The sequence below is a fragment of the Callospermophilus lateralis genome, chromosome 14 (genome assembly GCF_048772815.1).
Source record: "Callospermophilus lateralis isolate mCalLat2 chromosome 14, mCalLat2.hap1, whole genome shotgun sequence".
NCBI classification, from domain to species: domain Eukaryota; kingdom Metazoa; phylum Chordata; class Mammalia; order Rodentia; family Sciuridae; genus Callospermophilus; species Callospermophilus lateralis.
In genome coordinates this window covers 100,370,053-100,390,192 of record NC_135318.1, presented here as the reverse complement: position 1 = coordinate 100,390,192, position 20,140 = coordinate 100,370,053, and the positions used below count along the sequence as shown (strand labels likewise).

The 20,140-nt window shown below is 36.3% G+C and overlaps 1 protein-coding gene across 46 annotated transcripts in view; it reads right to left on the bottom strand.

Annotated features, from left to right (window-relative positions):
• Positions 1-20,140, bottom strand: part of Map4k4 (mitogen-activated protein kinase kinase kinase kinase 4) — a 184,446-nt gene that overhangs the window by 47,435 nt on the left and 116,871 nt on the right. For all 46 annotated transcript variants that reach the window (XM_076833221.2, XM_076833225.2, XM_076833232.2 and 43 more), the window contains 6 exons: positions 18,189-18,319; positions 16,001-16,055; positions 14,502-14,580; positions 10,897-11,072; positions 8,448-8,520; positions 6,736-6,946 (listed from right to left, as the gene is read on the bottom strand). In XM_076833221.2, coding sequence (XP_076689336.1) covers positions 6,736-6,946; positions 8,448-8,520; positions 10,897-11,072; positions 14,502-14,580; positions 16,001-16,055; positions 18,189-18,319 — 725 coding nt within the window. The remainder of the gene's footprint in view (positions 1-6,735; positions 6,947-8,447; positions 8,521-10,896; positions 11,073-14,501; positions 14,581-16,000; positions 16,056-18,188; positions 18,320-20,140) is intronic.

Below are 20,140 nucleotides of genomic sequence, written 5' to 3'. Positions count from 1 at the left end.
ATATCCTTCTGGAGTTGAAGAAAGGATGTGGTTGAAATAGGTGGCATTTGTAATAAGTGTGACTGTCAGCACCTGGGGACTGAGTGAGGTGAGCACATTTGCAATCACACTGATCAGGAGATTTTCACTAAATGCCTTTTTTACTGTACATCCCTTTGCATTCTCAGCTGTGCCTGATTTCTCCATGTTCTGAGTTTCTTTTGCTCACTTTCCCAGGGAGAATACATGTGGCCCTGCTGAGGTACGAGCACAGTGGCCTGGCTGCACAGGCTGGGAAGTCTTAGCTGTCCTCTCTCTATATTCCCCCCACCTTCAAAAAAATCCTGCTTTCCTCCATTTGTGTACAATGAATCAAAATACATTCTGCTGTCCTATATAACTAATTAGAACAAATTTTTTAAAAATCCTGCTTTCAGCCCACCTACTGCTTCCCACTTCTGACTCTTGCAAGATTTGTACTAAGAATCAGCCTTCTTCCATGCATTAATTTCCACAATTTGGTCTCTTTTCTGCTTCTCTTTTCTGCTTTTTTAAAAAAATCCCTGTTGTTTATGTTGTTTTTTACTTTTTCAGTCATTTCAGAGGGACTTCTCTATGAAAGTTTCTGTTCCATTGTTTTTCAAAGTCAATATAACTAAATATTTATTCAGTTAACTAAAATAAATTTATTATTTACTCAAAAGACATTAAAAAAAGGAAGTAAACAACATCTCAAAAAAAAGGACAATCTATCTAAAAAAATCTCAATTAGCAACCAAAAGCTTCCAAAAGGCCTTTCCTTCTTAATTTCATGTGAAATCTTAAAGCCTTAGTAAATTGCTTGAAAACAGGAATCATTTTTTTCAATTTTTCCCCCTGTTGTAAATCATCTTCACAAGAAGAATGCATTATTTTGTGGGGAGATCAGTTATAGGGCCTCACACATGCTAGCCTATGCTCTAACAAGGAGCTACTCCCTCAGCCTGTGCATTACTTTTTTTTTTCCCAATTAAATCTCACCCTCACACCAAGCATGACATCCAAAACAAAGACTGCTGTGATTTTACCCAATACTTGGTAGTTAGAGTAATAAAAGATTCAAGAATTCATCCAAAGACGAAATCCAATCAAATACTAAAGCAATCTTTTCAAGATCACCAAGTAAGTGCACAAAGGCCTGAACATTAACTGTCGCTTTGCATAATGCCTCATGCTTCAGCAACACACTCTATGTCTCAGGGTATCATACAAAGTCCTTTGAAGTATTCTGAGTGGCTTTGGGACTCAAATTCGAGCTTTGAAGTCCAAGGGTCCACTTTCAAACAGGAATAAATTTGAATGGACCCTTTCTAAAGATACACACAGGACTATGAATGATTGACTTCCCTATTTGAAAAAATATTTACTAATTAAGTCCCATGGGTACACGAAGATGAATTAGAAGCAGGCCCTCTCCTCTAAGTCTTATGGTAAGTAAGTTACATACATTAGAAAAATGCATAAGGCAATGTGGAAAGTGTCCTATTTCCCAAGATTAGCCTACTCAGCAAATCCTGGCTAGGAGATCAACCTGCTGACAAGGCCAATGGGCAAAGCAGATTATGGTTACTTACTCCTCTTCCCACATTATGCTCTGATTTTTCAAAGTGTAGATTGGAACAGGAGCAAAAATTCAAACTATCAATCACAAAGCCACTCTAATGAGAACAAACTCTCCATTGCAGGGGGAGAGGGGCACATCAGGATATAGGCACAGTCAGGAACCATTAAAGTAAGAAAACCTTCATTAAATTTATCTGAATAATTATCACGAAAAGCTGGCTTCTTGCATTACAGTCTCGAAACTGCCAAAAATGAAATATACACCATCAACATCAATCCTTAGTGAATTAACCATATGCCTGTCATTTCAAATAACAAAACCCTGGGGAATCTAATGAATACACCTTTTCAGGTTATCCTACTAAAAATAACAAACATGTTTTAATCCTTTGAAGATTTTGCAAACTGATGTCATTATTTTCTTAAATCATTTTTTTCTTTTAAACAAAAATCAAACAAATTGAAAAACTGAATGATGCTATAAAGTGATTTCCAAGTCTCTTAAATTATAAAAAGATTTCCTTATTACTTAAATTTTCCCAAGCATGCCTAAGTAAATATGTACTGTTCCTGCAATGCTTTAATTATTCAAGTTCCCTTTCTAGTTTGGTATTTAAAGCAATGCTTTCATCTCATAATTCTGAAAACTTTTCTAAGTCACACTGAAAATAAGACCCATTTAAATATACTCCCCTGGATTTACTTGCTTTAATGGAAACTAGTAAACTTCAATAGACCAAGCCATTCTTTAGATTCAGCTATTTCTAAAGGTTTGAGGTCACATCACTGCGCACATATACTAAAAATGCTTGATTTTTTTTTTTTTTAATATACAAGTTCTGATGAAGCCATGGTGGAGAAACTACTTGCTTCTCTTCTCCCCAAAGACAACTCTTCTCCATCTTGAGACAACAAATAATATTGCTGAATTAAACTCACTCTGAAAAATCTAACCAACCACTAGGCTAGGTGCCAAGAGAACTTTTAAAGATGTTCTTAAAAACAAGAATTTGCAAAAACAACTACTGAGTCACTGACTTGACATAAATCAAGGCATTAGCCATAGGGTCACTGGCTGCTTGGTCACTAGAATTACTGCATATATTACAGTTGGAACTGTGAAAAAGTAGCACTGTGCCAACACAGTACTCCTGATGTTAGATTCTAATGATTTGTAAAACAAAGGCCTTTTCTGTAGGCAATATAAAATGAAGAAATGTTTTTTCTTTCTTTAAAATTCATGAATCACTGCTAGAAAGTCCTTGAGGTAAAGAAGTTCAAAGCCTTCCTTCTAAGGTTTCAGAGTCAAGAAACATAAAACAAATACAAGGTATAGTTTCTTAATTTTTACGGAAAAATGTAGTTTTGCTAGTGCTAAAACTTATAATTGATAGTAAACCCATTTCACAAAGAAAATATTTTTTTCTCCTTCTTGCCTTTGTTTTTAATTTCTCTCACTTTCACCAAACTATAACCTTAGAAGTGCACATACTTCCTGTACCCTTCACTTGAGGGAAGCAGATTCTCTAAAATCACAGTGACACCTGAGATTCCAGTGCTATACACTTTGCAAGGAAAGATCATAAAGGCAGGAGATTATCTTATAATACCCACAGAAAGGATGTGAGGCAGGAGGATTTAAGTATCATATCAGCAGTCTTCTAAAATAGAAAAGACACACAAATAGTAGAAAAAGTGATCCACAGATCAATAAGTGAAGTTCCTTGCTTGACCTCAATGGCAAATATTTTAAGTCTTCAGAGTATATATGGTCTTCATCTCACAAGAATGTGACTGAAATGGGATTTAAAATTTGGGGATTTATTTATTTCTGAGGAGCTGGGGATTGAACCCAGGGCCTTGTGCATGTGGGGCAAGCACTCTACCAACTTTGCTATATCCCCAGCTGAAAATTTTTTCTAAAGGATAAGATCTAGAAACATCAAATACAAATTTAGATTAACATAATTTTTGTACAATTTGATTAAAATTTTTTTTAAGAATGTACTATTATGAGGGCACAAGGCTTACTAAAAACAAATTACCTCTAGAAACTTTTCTTTTTCTTTTAATAATCTGTCTCCATGAGATTAAAATAAAGACATACAAACCAGCAGACATGATTTTTAGTTATACACGTAACAGGTTCAAAATCATACCCCAAGTAAAACTAATATAAGCTTATCTTAGCTTGCGGATCAGGCTTTCAATATTTTTTTATTAAACTTAAGATAAACAATGAGAAAAACAGGCTAACCATCATATATGTAAGGAGGAATAGGTGATGGGTACCAAATCTGACTCAATGAAAAAAGACACACAAAAAATATGGGATAACAATAAAATAGACTTCATTTCTCCTGAAAAACAAAAAAGTAACTATTAGATTGGGAGAAAGGCTAGCATACAAACAATTTTTATTTAAAAAAAAAAAAATTAGGGGCTTGGATTGTGACTCAGTGGTAGAGCGCTCGTCTCATATGGGCGGGATCCGGGTTTGATCCTCAGCACCACATAAAAATAAAAAGGCATTGTGTTGTGTCCATCTACACCTAAAAAATAAATAAATATTTACTTTAAAAAATTTAGCCATTGACAAAGTTCTCCGTGAGCCAAAGGCATGATAATGCTCTAAATACAAAAAGTAGTATTAGTAATGTTAAAACTTTTGCATGCAGGGAGATCATTATTTGGCGGGAATTTTTAATCTAAATGATATATCCAGAGTAAATAAAACATTTATGAGTGGGTCCAAAGGAGAGAGACACAGGGATCATCATCAAATACATGGAGGTTATGAGGAACAGAAAGGAACAGTTGGTGGGACTTCCAGAATGAACTTGTCTGTGTGAGCTCAGCATTCTCCACTTTTCCTTGTAGGACCATTCAAAACCATCAAGGAAAACTGAAAACAAAAATTTCATTTTCAGTAAAACTGGAAAACAGACTCCAAAATATTTGCAAGGTCTTTCAAAAGATACCCATTTAACAAACAAGGGAACCAAGGAGGAAGAAGCAGACACCAGCAACAGCAGGTCTCAAACAGCCCTGATTAGCAGGCAGCTAATCACAAATACTTCTGAAAGATGCAGAAAGCTATGAGGGCAGAAGAGTGTGCTGGTGCAGGAGAAGCCCCCAGATCTAGTGGGCCTGGTTTTGTGGCAAGTGCAAGGAAAGGAACATCTGCATTGTGTTTCTCCTAGCTGAACAACTAATGTCAATAAAGGGCCCCAAACCATTTATGACTCAAATATCCCCATTAGTCTTCTAGGACCCAGATCACCAAAAATCCAAACAAGCGGATTCCACTCATGTCAATGTTTCCCTTTTCAGTGCCCATCTCCACCATTCCTGATAAAGAAAGAGATACAAAGAGATGACACTAAGTTTGAACTTTTACTGAGATTCTAAAGTTAAAGGGCAAACTGAAACGTGCAAAGCACAAAACTCTTGTTTTAGAAGACAACTCTAACTAAATGACCTTAAAACTTCAGTTTATCACCTTGAACCATAACCTTAACTGACTACCTCACACAAGGGCTGAATAATGGAAAATCCTCTCACTACTGATTGACTACATAAAGTTATTCTGAGGCCTGTGCTACAAACAGCTCTAACTGATCTGATCCTTCACATTTCAAGTTAAACACCAACAAAGTTACCTGTATGATCTGCTTAAGGAGAACCTAACCAGGGTTACAAAGGACAGTGAAGAATACCATATAAAGAAAGATCTATAAACAGATAGACACATTTCAGAATCTCAAGTAGCTTTTCTAATATACTAAGTACAAATGGTCAAGGTACAACTTGAACAAACTTCCAAACCCATCCAGAATTTGTTGTGTTTGGAGAATACTGAGAAAAGCCTTAACAAAAATATTACAAGGGATTTGCAAATAAATTACAAAAAGAATCACATAAACACTAAGCTGATATAAAGGAAGGTATGGCCTATGTTTTTCGATAAAAGACCTGGCTGAATATTTCCAAGCCCCATAGTTAAGAGGGGTGCTGGTTTCTCATCAGGGGGCAAATTATAATCAGTTTTCAGAATTTAGACTACAAACACACAAAATAAAACAAGACCCTCTGCCAAAATATACTGCTAGAAAACTTGAATAGTGTTACTTAAATTGAACTCTACTGGAAAACATCACTTCATGACTTTATTGGTTTTGTTCTTTTTCTGAAGGAGAAAGATAAAACAATAAGATGTTTGAATTAAACAGAAACAAATGATTATGAAAAGGAAATTTGTGATTGTGAAATACACAGCAAAAGGAAGTCAAAAAAAGAAAATCAAAAGATTCTTTTAACCAAGTAAAATACAGAGGAATGATGTTTCCATGAATTAAAAATGAAAATCTGGAGGTAATTACATACCACTGTTAAGAATATTAACGAGTGATCAGGTGATACAAAAGGTCCTTCTACCTAACAGGACATACTAATCTCTTGTTAAAATTCTGTGTTCTTTATTCTTAAATATTCTGCATCCCTTAACTTAAAAAAAAAAAAAAAATTATATATATATATTATATATATATATATATATATATATATATAAATATAAAGGTATAGTTAAGAGTCACTTTTTGTTTATTTATTTTTATGGTACTGGGGATGGAACCTAGGACCTCATGCGTGTGAGACAAGCAAACCAACACTGAGCTACATCCTCAACCTAAGAGTAACTTAAATACTCCTTTGAAGTAAGTTAAGGCTTTTAGAGAAAAATGTTTTCATGTGAAAAAGTTTGAAGTTTCCAAAAAACATAACCATACAAACTGGAACCTAGAGGCCAAGAACGGAAAAGAAATCAGGTCAAGCCTGAGCAAGCCAACTTAACCACAATGGAAACAGTGCACAAAGCTCATCTGATGCCATCTCTGGGACACCATCTCACAATATGTCGATGAGTAACTGTAGGGCAGATCCTCAAAGTTTTTACAAGGAAGGAAAACATTTTAAGACCTCAAGAATGTGAAGGCCTGCCAGTCCAAAGCACAAGCTTTCCTTTAGAAGTTCTTTGAATAGCTACACAGAGGATGGGTATTATCTCAGTGGGCTACAGACAACACGCCTTGGAGAACCTGGCTACCAAGAGAATATGAAAGAGAAAAGACCAGTGTGGACATTTTTATTTTCTACCTCTTCTAGCCTCCGCCTCTGTTCTTTCTGCTGCTCGATTCGTTTCTGCCTCTCTGCCAACAGCTGCCTTTTATACTCTTCCTGCTCCCGGAGCTGTTGCTCCTGCAATAGTTGCTGTCTCCGGAGAGCCTCAGAGCGTTCCTTGTTCTCCTGTTGCAGTCTCAGGAAATCCCGACGGAGAGTAGACTCACCAGGCACGTTGACAATGGAACTGTAAGAGGAAGCAGGGCTTTCATGGGTATGTGCACATTACCCTGACCTCTAGGAAAAGTAGCAATTCTGGTATCCTAATCCCTTTCTAAATTCATTCCTAATGGGAGTCCCCAACTGACCCTAGAAGTTAAACTAAAACATCCATAGGAATGACTGTTACTTACAGCTCAATAGTCCCACATCTTCTTTTACCATTTAGGAGCATCTTAAAAATTCTATCCTAAAATGTTTGCTTGACAAAATATTTCTCTTATTAATCCAAACTCTGTAAAATGAAAGGTTACAGGCAACTTCACTTCACTGTCTTGCCCCGTGTTTTCCATCAGTAAACAAAAATATCAGGGCAGTCTTCAGTACTCACTGTTCCTTCATCTTCACCTTGTCAACTACCACATCCTGTCATGTATGTCCTCTCCCAGTTTTTGTGTTCAAGTCACCAGCTGCACTCCATGGGTCTCATGAATTAGCCATTGCAGATAAATTAACCAGCTCCCATCCTAGCCTCTCTATTTCTCACCTTCCACGCTACCCAAAATATCATAGCTAACAAATCTCCTACAATTGCCTCTTATTCAATCATTCTCCAACCCCAAAACAATTTTATATATCCCGTGAAATCAGTTCGAACTCCTCCAAACTTTTCAGTTTACAATAGATTCAAATCTTTTCCTACAGTAAAAAGCAAAATGTTGTTTCTTTAATAAATTCTCTTCTCTCAACAAACCCTCATTCTCAAACACATGGCTCCTGCAGTGATGTCATGAATGGGTGTCAGGAAAAACATCACTAAAATCCAAAAATCCTCTACTCTTTGATTGATGTTCTTACGAAGTTCACCTTACCAGTTTTAACTCCTCAATCTTTGTATACTGCACCGTAGGAAGCCAAAAATAAATCAAAACATAAAATGGATCAGTGCAGAACACACCTTAACATAGGAAATCAAATGCTGGTGACCCCATTTGTGAGAGGAGCAAAAAATGGGGAATGGGGGGGTTTGGGGAAAGACTGCATAGTTTTTCAATACAGGCCATGATTCTGCCTCATTCAAAATAAATATCCTTGAAGATTTTGCTGAGAAGAGCTCCAGATGACACAAAATTGGCCTTATGAGCAGGACAATTCACCGAGTGTAGGACTTTCCCAGTGTAAGACCTGCATTATCTATTTATTGGTGCCTTCTGGACCAATAAATAGCAGGCACAAAGTCTCCTGTCCAAGTTCAACACAGCCATGCACAATTCCAAGTTACTGGGTAGGGATTAATATGTAATCCTTGGTTTAAAAAAGAAAAAAAACCAACAGTGGGTAATGAGATGTTTATAGGAATCTGTCAAAGAGAGAGAGAGAGAGAGAGAGAGAGAGAGAGAGAGAGAGAGAAATGGGAGATAGCAAGGCACTTTCAAGGTAATTTAAGACTCCTTCCTATTACCCATGAGCCTTCTAAAAGCCTGGCATCAGCACCAAGTGCAGTCTATGAACAGGGGCTATGCCTTTACCTTGGCTCTCCTTCCTGTTCAGGCACTTCCTCCTCTTCTTCCTCACTCCCGCTGTACTCGTATTCAGTTTCATCTATGAAGACAAGGACAAGACAAATGGGACAGCTCATATCCTGACACGTGCCTACACATGCAAGCATCTTCAAGAGCATTATGACAAAAGATTAAAAATCCTTGAAGGTTTTGCTGAGAAGAGCTCCAGATGAACAAAATCAAAGTGACTAGAGCACAAGCAAATTCACAGAAGTTTATTCTGATGCCAAAATTGAAAAGAAACAGATTGAGCTACTGAAACTAACCAAAACAACCAAGAAAATTTATTTGGTTATTTTTAAATATTGGAGATCCATTGGGAGTACAGCAGAGAGAAAGGTTTGCTAGGTGGACAAAAAGTGAAGCATTATGTAGTAAGAAAATAAAATCAAATATTCCCACAATTTATAAGAACTAAACCAGGGAAAAACGAACCAAACAATATAGCAAGTGGATGGGGAAAAAAGCTGCTTAACTTAAGACTAAACTGTAATCAAAAGTTTCAACATGAATAATTCATTTTCACTTCCACAGGTTTTATTTCATTTTCCTAAAAGTAGTAGGTCATTTTACTGGTCCCATTACAAATTCAGTATTCAACTTTCAGTGAGCCATTTTACTCCAAAGAGCAATCAAAACCACAGAGGCTGAAGAGTCTACACACAAACAACAACAAAAAAAATAAAAATACACTTGTGCTTTCTGTCAGGTATACAAGATGAAAATCAGTTTCCTGGTGAGAAAAACAGGCCTAAGGACTTAAAATATGGTTTAAGACCAATTTGTCAATCTGTACATATGATACTGGTTCTTCCCTATTCTGGACAAAGTTACATATTTTTTTTTAATTTATTTTTTGGTTAGACACAATATCTTTATTTTGTTTAATTATTTTTATATGGTGTTGAGGATCGAACCCAGGGCCTCACGCTAGGCGAGCATTCTACTGCTGAGCCACAACCCCAGCCCAAGTCACATAATTTTAATAGACTGACAGATACATGCCACCCTCTAAGGGAAATTCCAACCTAAATTATCACTGGAATTTTTTAAATGAGTACTTCATTATTTTTAAAATTTTGTACTATAAACCAGTAATTACTAACAAGAAGCTGAGGGTTTGTAGAGGTGAATGTGAAAAGAAAATAAGCTGTTGTGACTTAAAAGTTAAGGAAAAAAGGTTAGGCACACTACTATTTATATTGGCAAAATGTAAAAGATGAGGGATACTTGAGGTGATCCAGGGTAAGTACTTAATTAACACCTGGTACACGAATATTAGCTGTTATGATTAAGTAACAGGAAACTCATCCAATATAAAAATAATATTTGCCACAAATAGGGCTACCCTGTCAACTGTTTAAAAAAAAAAAAGACTTGTTTTCAACTTTTAGTTCACTTTGTTACAATCACATAATTCTATACACACACTTTGTTACAATCACATAATTCTATACACAAAGCTTAATTACTTTTATGACTGAATACATCAGAGGGAAAAAGAACACCAATCAAGGCTTCACTAAGAATATCTAAGTTGTCCAAGATGCAAATGAACATGCAAAAAGCTCCAGAGGCTCCAGGATGACTCTGACCAACTCTCTTTCTTTGGCAGTGCTAGGAATTGAAGCCCAGGATACCTCATGAATGCTAGGCAAGCACTTAACTATGAGCCCAGCCCCTGACTAACTCTCTTTTGCCTTGAACTTGCTCTCTTTAGTTTCTTCTTTGACCTTGAAATGTATTTAAAAAAATTTTTTTTAAACTTCATGAATGGAATGCAGTTATGCAAATGCTGTTCTGTGAGGTTAGTGTAAAGTTACTAGGAGCCCAAAGATAAGGCATGTACTGTACCTTGCTAGACAGAAGGAAAACGGGGCACATCAGGCAGGTGGGCACAGTAGGTTTACAGAAAGAAAACAAAGATGCTGGGACAGAAGGGAACCCTCAGTAACTCGTATAACAGAATGTTTGTGTTGTGCAGAAGTAAGAGAAAAGTGAACCATGCCTAAGCATACCACCTGTAGCAAAGTAAAGCAGCAGGAAACCCTGGTTCCTGAGCAGGAAAATAATATGGGAACACTGTCAAGATGATGGTCCAAAACCCCAAGTGAAGGAAACTGTAAGAACATCCAATATGAAGTAAAATAAATAGTGCCACTGATGTGCTGCCAAGGAGAGACAGGAAAAACATTCCATCATGCTGAGCTACCACAATGCTAATCAAACTGGTGTCAACTTGGAACACACCATACAGCTCTGGCTGCTCAGATCCTAGGCCAGATCACTGTACTGCACAGCAGAGACAAACTATCTGAGAACTGGCCAAGTGAGAACCACCTCACAGCTAGGGAAGGAGTGGCAAGAACCTAAAAAGAAAAATTTCAAATGATGAAAATAAAAACAGATTTAATACCTTTTTCTCCTCTCTTCTTTCTGGTTCGGTCTATATGATCCTTAAGTTGGATTCTAACTTGCCTTTCATTTGGTTGATCCCTTATAAAAGGATGTTTCAAAAGCTGCTCTGTGGAGGGCCGCTGCATGTAATTCTTCACTAGACATCCTTCTATAAAACTAAAAAATTTCTTTGACCTGTAAGAGGAAGTGAAAAATATCATCAAATTTCTGCCACAAAGAGCAAAGTTCCAAAATATCAGTAACTTGTAAACTTGAAAACAAAGATTTTCAGGATCCACTATGAATATTCTGCAAACGCACAGGAACAATACAAGAATGCAAATAGGAACTCGGGTTCTCGGTGATCAGGAGCATGATTTTAACAGTTTAAAGAATTATACCATATTACTGACAACACACCACAAAGAGCGTTGTGAAGGAAATCAGGTTTAATGAACTGGATTTAAATCTAATGTTGCTCACTAATCACTAAGCCATGGGTAGGAGAAGCAGGAATAGGGGGAGGTATTTGCTAATATGAAGTCAAACACAGGACAGATACCTTGACACCTAAAAGATGAGGACAGACACAGGGGCAAAGAAGCCTTGCATTGACAAAATGCTGGGACTCTTACACCTGTTCATTTGACACTTCAACCAGATTTCATTTGGCTTAATATAAAAGGTAGGAATGACAGCTTTGAGAGGGCAACGACTTTGCCACCCTTACTATCAGCCACTTTTAGCTCGACCTTGGTCTTCTCTTATTCACAAGGACTCTCCAGCCCTGCCCTTAGCTAAGATACTCTCACCCACTCTGTTTTGAGACACACCTGTCATGTCTTTTGGTAAGTCTTTCCTGGCAACATTTTATACCCCAAGATAGGAGACTTTTCTGGGGTTATCTGCACTTAACATACTGAACACTTTTAAGCTTCTGTCTCCTTTACTGGTTTAAAATAGTTCAGGCAGAAACAGTTCTCATTTTTTTTTTTTTTCACTTATTAGCAATGCTAAACTCTAAGCATGGCATACCACAAAAGGTATGTAATAAATTTTTGTTGAATGAATGAAATATTCAGTCTTTAGAAATGTGATTTTAAAAAATGAATTCGGTTCTTTCACTGTTTTTAAGAATCACTTTAATTATTTTTTATTTCCATTCAAACTTACTATTTTTTCAATTCAACAAATATTTATACATGTATTTGTTTATGGTAGGCTCTATAAGAAATGTACATAGGAACAGAGAAAATTTAGGTATGCCCAATAGCAGATATATACTCAAACTTACAGAAGAGAAAAAGCAAAAACTACTACAGTGGGTTAGACATCAAGAAAAAGTAGGTGTTTGATATGCCAAAGATGAGAGAGAAAAGACAGCATGAAGGAACAATACGAACAAAGGGGCAAAAATATCAGAATAAGAAGTCATTTTCTGAGATTACTATGAAAGTGGAGAAGAATGCGGAAATATGTTAGAATTGGCTCAGAGAAAGGCTTCAACATCAAAGAAGGTGTTTAATGAGAAACATGGGAAATTTAGAGAATACTATAAAATGGAATGCTCTAACTCACCAAGATCCCTAAATCCTGCTGCCCTTGGGGATCATTTCAAGGAATTTATTAAAGATACAAATACATGAATCATTCCCCAGACCAAACACTGGAGTTCTGAGTGAAAAGATTCCAAAGGAATTTTTGTGTACAACAACCAACATTCAGGAATCAGCCACCTATAATATTTTCTTTAAAAATCAACAATCAATTCTGCTGGAAGAGAGGCTATTAATCATCTTTTTAATCACCATTTCTCCAGAAACAGTAATAGAAATTTACATCTGGTAGACAGCAAAATAGCAGTCCCAAAGAAAGAAGGTTTTATGTCTGTGATCCTCTAACCCCTTTAGAATACCTGGGTAAAATGAGAACAGTGGTGTGAATGGATGAACATGGAAGTCTGGTGTTAAGAAAAGGATCCATGAAGCATTTATCTCTACCAATCACAACCTATACCACAATATTTTTAAATCATTGTATATTGAACACATAGTACACAAAACTGCAAGTAATGGACAGAATAATCCGAGTGTGAGGTACCCTGAAGACAGAGCATTAATTTAGTAATCCTCCCAGTAAAAACTCCCTTCAATAAAATATGACAGGTTAAAGAAAAAAAGAAAAACAAGGACCTCTTGGTTTAGGATGAGCTAGATAAAAAATTATTACTCCACTCCCTACCTTACTCCTAAGTGATATCCACTGTACACACTTGGTGTCCCTGGAGCTGCCTATCCATGATGCCAAAAGTTATCATATCTTAACACAGTGGACCTATCAAGCTAAGATCTTTGCAATTGTGTGGCCTTTGACAACCTCTCTAAAACTGGTAAATGGAATTAGATGGCCTCAGTTATCTGGAATCCAATGCAGTTAAAGACACTGCATAAAGAATGAGAAAAATCCAGCTAGAATAAAGATGGGGAAGTAAGAGTAAAATGTGTGAGGACCCAAAAAGTGAGGAAAGGGAGAAGCACAAAGGAAGCTGGGGTGAAAATGTATGTACATGTCTATACCCCAGAGGGGAAAAGAAAACTGCAAAAGATCAGAAAACGAGCAATCAAGAGCAGAGTAGACGGGAATAGCCGAAAGAACAAATCCTGAATGGAAGACTCAGAGACTTTGTGCATATTTCAGAAGAGACAAAATCCTAAGGGAAAAACATTAATTGGAAAACTAATAAGAATAGTTTTAAAAAGAAGAAAGGTTGGGGGTAAGAGGGAACCAGCAGAGCACAGTAGGTAAGCATCAATAAAGATAGATAAGCCCAGGAAACAGAAAGGAAAACAGAGAAAGGAAGAAAGGCCCACATATATGTATGAGGAGCTTGCGTGTAGACAAGACCTGATAAAAAAAGATTCAAGAAAAAAAGTTCAGGAAGGAACAAGTGAAAAAAAACTCTTGGGGTTAGGGTCGGCGATATCCGGGGCCTGGCCCCCTCCCTTGAAGATTTTAAAATTCACCCAAACACATACTCCCATAATACTGAAACTCTAAAGGCTTTCCTCAGGGAAGGCTGTCATCACAGCCCTCCCAGGGATATCAGTGTCTCATCAGACACATGCAGGAGAGCAGCAAGGAGGGAAGGAAGGTGGCTGCCAAGGAGAGGGTCTGTTACTATGTTCTTCTGGAGTGAAAACAAGCATGCCAAAAAAACACTTAATAACAATAATTATAGTAAACTCGTCCATTAATTTTAAAGTCCTATTTCATCTGAGAGATTTCAAGTCAACATAGCTTTGCTGTTTTAATGGAAAGATGTTTAAAAGTATACTGTACTTAAAAGTAAATATTAAATATATATTTAATTTTATTTTTTAAATATTAAAAAGAAACCACGTTATGGTGTTTCACATAACTGACACTATTTTGTAAAGAGAATTTATCAAGAAAAAAAGGACTAAAAATATTAATTTATTTTTTTTAATTGGTGTTTGGCTTTTATAATGGTTGAAATTAGAATGGCCAGAATTTTACTTCAAAAGAAAGTAAAACTGAAAAGAAACAATACGATTTTAAAAAAGAAAGAAAAGAACAACAACAAAAAATCCATACATAGCTTACCATTTTTTTGACTTCAGCCGGGGAGGAGGGTTTCTGGGAATGAGAAACAGTGCTCTCATTGGATGCATGTCACAGAGAGCTGGGGAGAGGAGACGGTTGTGTCAGTATGGCACTTATTTTACTCATTCTTGACTTCTAGGGCTCATTCATAAGTAACACCAAACGTTCTGTTCCAATTGCCTAATTAATAGGCTTCATGTCAAGCTGTCTAGACATCTAGCTTGGAACTGTGGGCATACCTTGAATTTATCATTTAAAAATATAAAATATACAAAGGACAAGAGCAACAAGAAGAATGTACACTTTCAAACAGACATTGGACAGTTCTCATGAACCAAAGATTAAAAATTAATTCAAAGTCTTAAAAGAAGATAAAAACACTTATGTTTTTTAAGCCATCTATAAGATTATAATGAAAATGGTTGTATTTTCACAGGGTTGTTCTAATAAGGATTAAACAAGGCACTGCTTGTGAACACACCTTGGGAAGGCCTTCATACAATGCCTGGAACAGAGTAAGGATAGTCAAGCCCTTCAGAGATGTTGCTGACTATTGTTATAGCTAGTATTATTATGAAAGAGTGAAAATGTGGAAGTAAAATGGAGTTGTCTAATTCTGTGCTATTACTACTTCTACAGTCACTCATTCCAATAAAGATGGTCAGCACACATGTATGCATTTAATGTCACCATAGGTAATGTGCATTTTCATGTGTTTATTTACCTTCAAGAGATTCTTATAAGGCAGCTGGGAATGTGGGGGTGGAGACGCAGACAATAGTATTCCCATTGTGAAAGAAAACTGAGACAAAGATCAAGCAATATTTCCCTGTCCCAATTCCTTAGAAAGAAACATGAGGAACATCTGGTATTCAAAGCAGACATCCATTTCTGTATTGCAAACTAATTTGTTGTCAATGATTTTTTCATTCATTCAACAAATATTTATTCAGCAACTATGTACCAGGCAGTTACACTGTCTTTCCCTTTTAGGGAAACCAGCAGAAAATATGGCTTTCTTCTTTTTTTCTGTTATTCTGTCCCAACCCTGATCAAAACTCTCAATTTTATAAAGTTTTCATTGATTTAATCCAAGGAAAAGCAAACACTCTTACAAATTTTCATGAATAATCCGCTCCCCCCCCAAAAAAATTCTGTAAATAAAAATAATGTCTCCATTTATTAAGTCAAAACTTAAGTAATACTAAAATTTCATGTTAGGAACTAGTTTAACTGGATATTAACTTTAAAATGCAAAATCAAAAATTACCAGTTATTGATGTGATCTCAGCTTACACGTGAATTCTACTTAAATAAAATACAGCCTATACATACCAAGAGATCTCCATAAGGGACAGTGGTTATCAAGAATTTCATTTATAATGTTTACAAATGCCTCCACCAAGAATCACTTTATACATGAAACTACTCTTTGAAGCCTAGGAACTAGTTCAGGTTATATATTACAACTGGGCTAAAAGTAAAGAAAAATTACTTACGGGGAGCACCTTCTGCCATCTCAATGGCTGTAATGCCACAAGACCAAAGATCACTCTGCAAAAATAAAACAGTATGCCATATTAACTGCAAAGCCATTAACTCACTTACGACTATTCACACAACTGAAATAAAGGCTTTCTTTCAAGTGTACAAAACAAATAGAAACTTGCCAGGATATTAAAAGTGAAAACACACTTACAAGTGAGTAAACAGATGATACCTAAAATAATAAAGATTAGCTGATTAAAACCACTCATCGCTGTGAATGAGACAGACACAGTTGATGTAAAAGCCCTCTAACAGCTCAGTGAATGTTCTCCTCCTCAGTGTGCACCCACATTTCTTTACAAGCATTATGTCTAGACTCCTGGATCAGATTTATGTTTGTTTTTATATTTTATGTTAGCACCTCAAATGTAATTAAGATTTTAAGTTTAAAGGACAGAAGCCATTCTTTACAAAATTCTTTAAAACTATTCATAAAATCAATACTTATTCACTAATTCAAATCATACTATGGGGCCTCTGCACTCCATCTTCAAACCAAACAAGGGAGAGATGGAAGTAAACTGTCTTTGTATGCAAGGACTCTATTCTTCCTGATTCCCCTGAAATGTTAACTTTAAATTTTGAATTAAACTTTTGTTCCCTGCTCAAAATTCCACAAGGGCGAGTGTTTTTGTTTTGTTCATTTTAATATCTGATAGATACTCAATAAGCACTGGCTAAAGAACAAATCTTATTTTAAAAAAGAAAAATATACAGTTATTGTCATTAGTATACATTTCATTTTTATGCTATCATGATCATATAATTACTCAAAGTTGCTCAATTTAAGTTTTCCAATATTAACCTATAATTATCTTACAAAGTATAGACCCTTATGTTTGAATACAAGAATAAGAATAGACCTACAAATTTCTCCCTTACTTTTATGGAATTTTCCATACTACAAGGGTGCAAAGGGCTTACTGCCTTAACCCGGAGAACATTTTGGCAGTGTCAATGGTGGCATAAGCAGGGCTGTGGGTTTCCTGGCATAAGGCAACAGAAAGTACCCCAGCTCCTATGAGGTCATCTTGTAAGTTAGCTTTCCTTAATAACTGTGGCTTTGCAGTTGACAGGAAACAAGAAACGCATATTACATAGGAATCATCAGGCAAATCTAGAGAGTAGAACATTTTACAATAGACCCAACTTCTTAAGCAAGTCAGGTTCATGAATAAAAATGAGGATGCATTCTAAATTAAAAGCAACTCAATGGCCAAACAACCAAATATGTCCTGTCCTGCACTGGATACTGGTTTGGACAAATCAGCTATAATCTTAATTAAGATTTTCAATTATTAACTCAGTATAAGGAATTATTTGAATTCACTTAGGTATGATAATATTTTGAGTACACTGAAAAATGGTTTCTAATTTTAAGAGATATGCAATAACATTAAAAAATAAAATGTCACAAAATCTGTAACCTATTTTTTAAAACTCCATATAAAAGATTCAATAAAAATTCCTCAGCTGCATTGATTTAATTTAAGCCTCAGTAATTGGGTACTTAAAATAAATACTGAAATACACTGGGGACTGTTAAGACAAACTTCACGATGAATATCACTAACAGGTACATTAACCACTCCAGTTTGTTTAATTAAGGTGTTTTTTTTAAAAATAAATTTTTGTAAATATAGCCAACCTAAGTCTGATTACCAAATATGGATTTTATACCTGGATCAAATGCATTATTGATTCCAGTCCCTCAAGGTCACTCTAATAATCTCAATATTTATTTGTGTACTAAATGAAAACTATGAAACTCTTTCAACAAGAATAATCTAAAATTTTATAAATGTAGCTCTTACACATTCTGACAATATTTAAAAAATATATTTGATTTTAAGATATTCCTCAAATTAAAAAGGATAACAAATGGGAGAAAACTTTTAATGTACTCATGAAGAAAAGTTCCACGTACTACATACCCAGTGGCCTGTACTGTCTGACACAAGTGCAATCCTTAGTGAAGCAAATGGACAAAAAAGTCACTTAATACTGTTCTGGAAAATTTGCGCCCACAACAGGGGCTCATGTCTTCCTCAAGAAATTAAGAGGTATGTATGAAATACATAAGCAACCTCCATTCACCCCTCCAACTGAGCAAAGGCCAGCCAAGCAGGTGCCTCTTACCCTGTAGTCGTAGGTGGCGTCTGGGTTCTCATCACAGGCGATAACTTCAGGAGCCATCCAGTAAGGGGTGCCTATGAATGTATTCCTCCTTCCAACTGTCCTGTCCAGCTGAGCACTCACCCCAAAATCAACTGTGAAAGACAGAAAAAGTAGAACATGATTTAAGATGCAAAGAAAAAACTGGATGGAAAAGGTATCTTCATAATAAACTAAAATAGCACTGTTCGATGAACCTGCAGAACTCTTCAAAGTAGGACACTTCCAAAAGGAGTGCCCTTTCCAGAGCAAAGTCATTAAGACTGCAAGATCCTCTACCATATGGAAACTCCTGGGAGGTGTGGTCCAGGATCAGCAGAGGGTCTTTTGCATGAATGACTACTAGTGCTTTCAAAAAACACAACTGCCATAAAGGAGTACAGGTTCAGAAAAGTCCCAAGGAGAAACGACCTACACCCCAAATGATTTAGCTTCTTTGTTTTAAGCAGAATTAAGGTTTTCTTGAAAAGAATAAAGCACTGCTCTAAATAAAGAGAATAGGGAATATACAAAAAACATCCCCAGAAGCACTTGGGATTTCTGTTGAGTTTTCAGAGGGACTTTTACTTCCTGCCCAATTTAACTTCAGAGGAGTTCTGCTGAACTTCACAGGTGGGAGGCAGGGTTGACAGAAAGTCCACATCAGAATGTCTGTCCATCAGTATCTACCAACATTATCACTACCTGCAAACTGCCATGACCCCAGTAAGAAGTGCACAGAGGAGTAGGAGCTGCTCATGCCAACGGGTCTATAAATTGCTGAGATAATTCACTGGTGTCAAAGGTTCCAATTCTGTGTACAGAACATGCTTGGGAATCAACTGGGCTGGGGGTGGGCTCATTAACTGAATGCTCAAGACAGGGAAGCATGGGCCACAAAGTAAGCACAGAAAATCTGAGCAAGCTTCACAGCAACTTGGATAGCAACAGCAACTGATCACTAAGTAATTACTGAGGGACTATCACAGGCCTGGCAGCAGAAGGCCAATATACACAGGTTCATTGAAATCATTAAGTGAGGACAACTCAAGGGTTTCCTATCTTAGCTTTGAGGGGAGTTTCCAAATGCGCAGACTAGTCCTCCACAGGTGATCAATAAATAAAAGCACTACACAACAAAGCAAGGATGAAAATTTTAAAGTACAACTATTATGCCAAGGTTTTTGAAAGGAAGATGGACTAGATTCTTGTGGGCATAAGGATAAAAAGTGTTTGTATGATGTTTCAATGAAAGAAAAATTAATTCTAACAGACTTTAAAAAAACTTCAAAGAACCATTATATGAAACTAGATGGGAAGAAGTTCAGATCCAGCTAAGGGAAACAGAAAATATTTTTTTTAAATCATTGTAAAGCCATCTCTGGTATAGCCAGAGTCTTCAATTATCTATCCATGCAGAAATTTAGCAAAAATCTACCACACTGGAGGCAACATACTAGGTGCTGGGTAAGAATACACTGGTAAACAACAAAACAATCTTGGTCATACACTCTCAGATCTTAAATTCTGGTAAGGAGACAAAAATACAAGAAAATAAATAATCATGTAATTATAAATTGTGAACAGTGCTGGGAAAGGAAAAAGAAACACAGCCCAAGACAGATAAGAGAGCCAAATAAAGCCTCCTGCAGATGAGGGGAAAACTTTTGGTTTCAAAATAGGGGTTAAATCTTTCAAATGGGGAACAGTATGTGCAAAAACCCTGAGGCAAATTCTAAGAAGTGGGGAGAAAAAAACAGTGATTGAGAAAGGAAATAAAAGAGGCTCACAAAATGGGGTGGGAAAATAGTAGGAGCCAGTTTCTACAAGGCTTTTTATGGACCAGCAGAGTTCAAGTGTATTTTATCTAAAGTAAAATAGGAAGCCACTAAGGGTCTTTAAGCAGGAATGTGACATGGTCTCAATCAGTTGGCTTC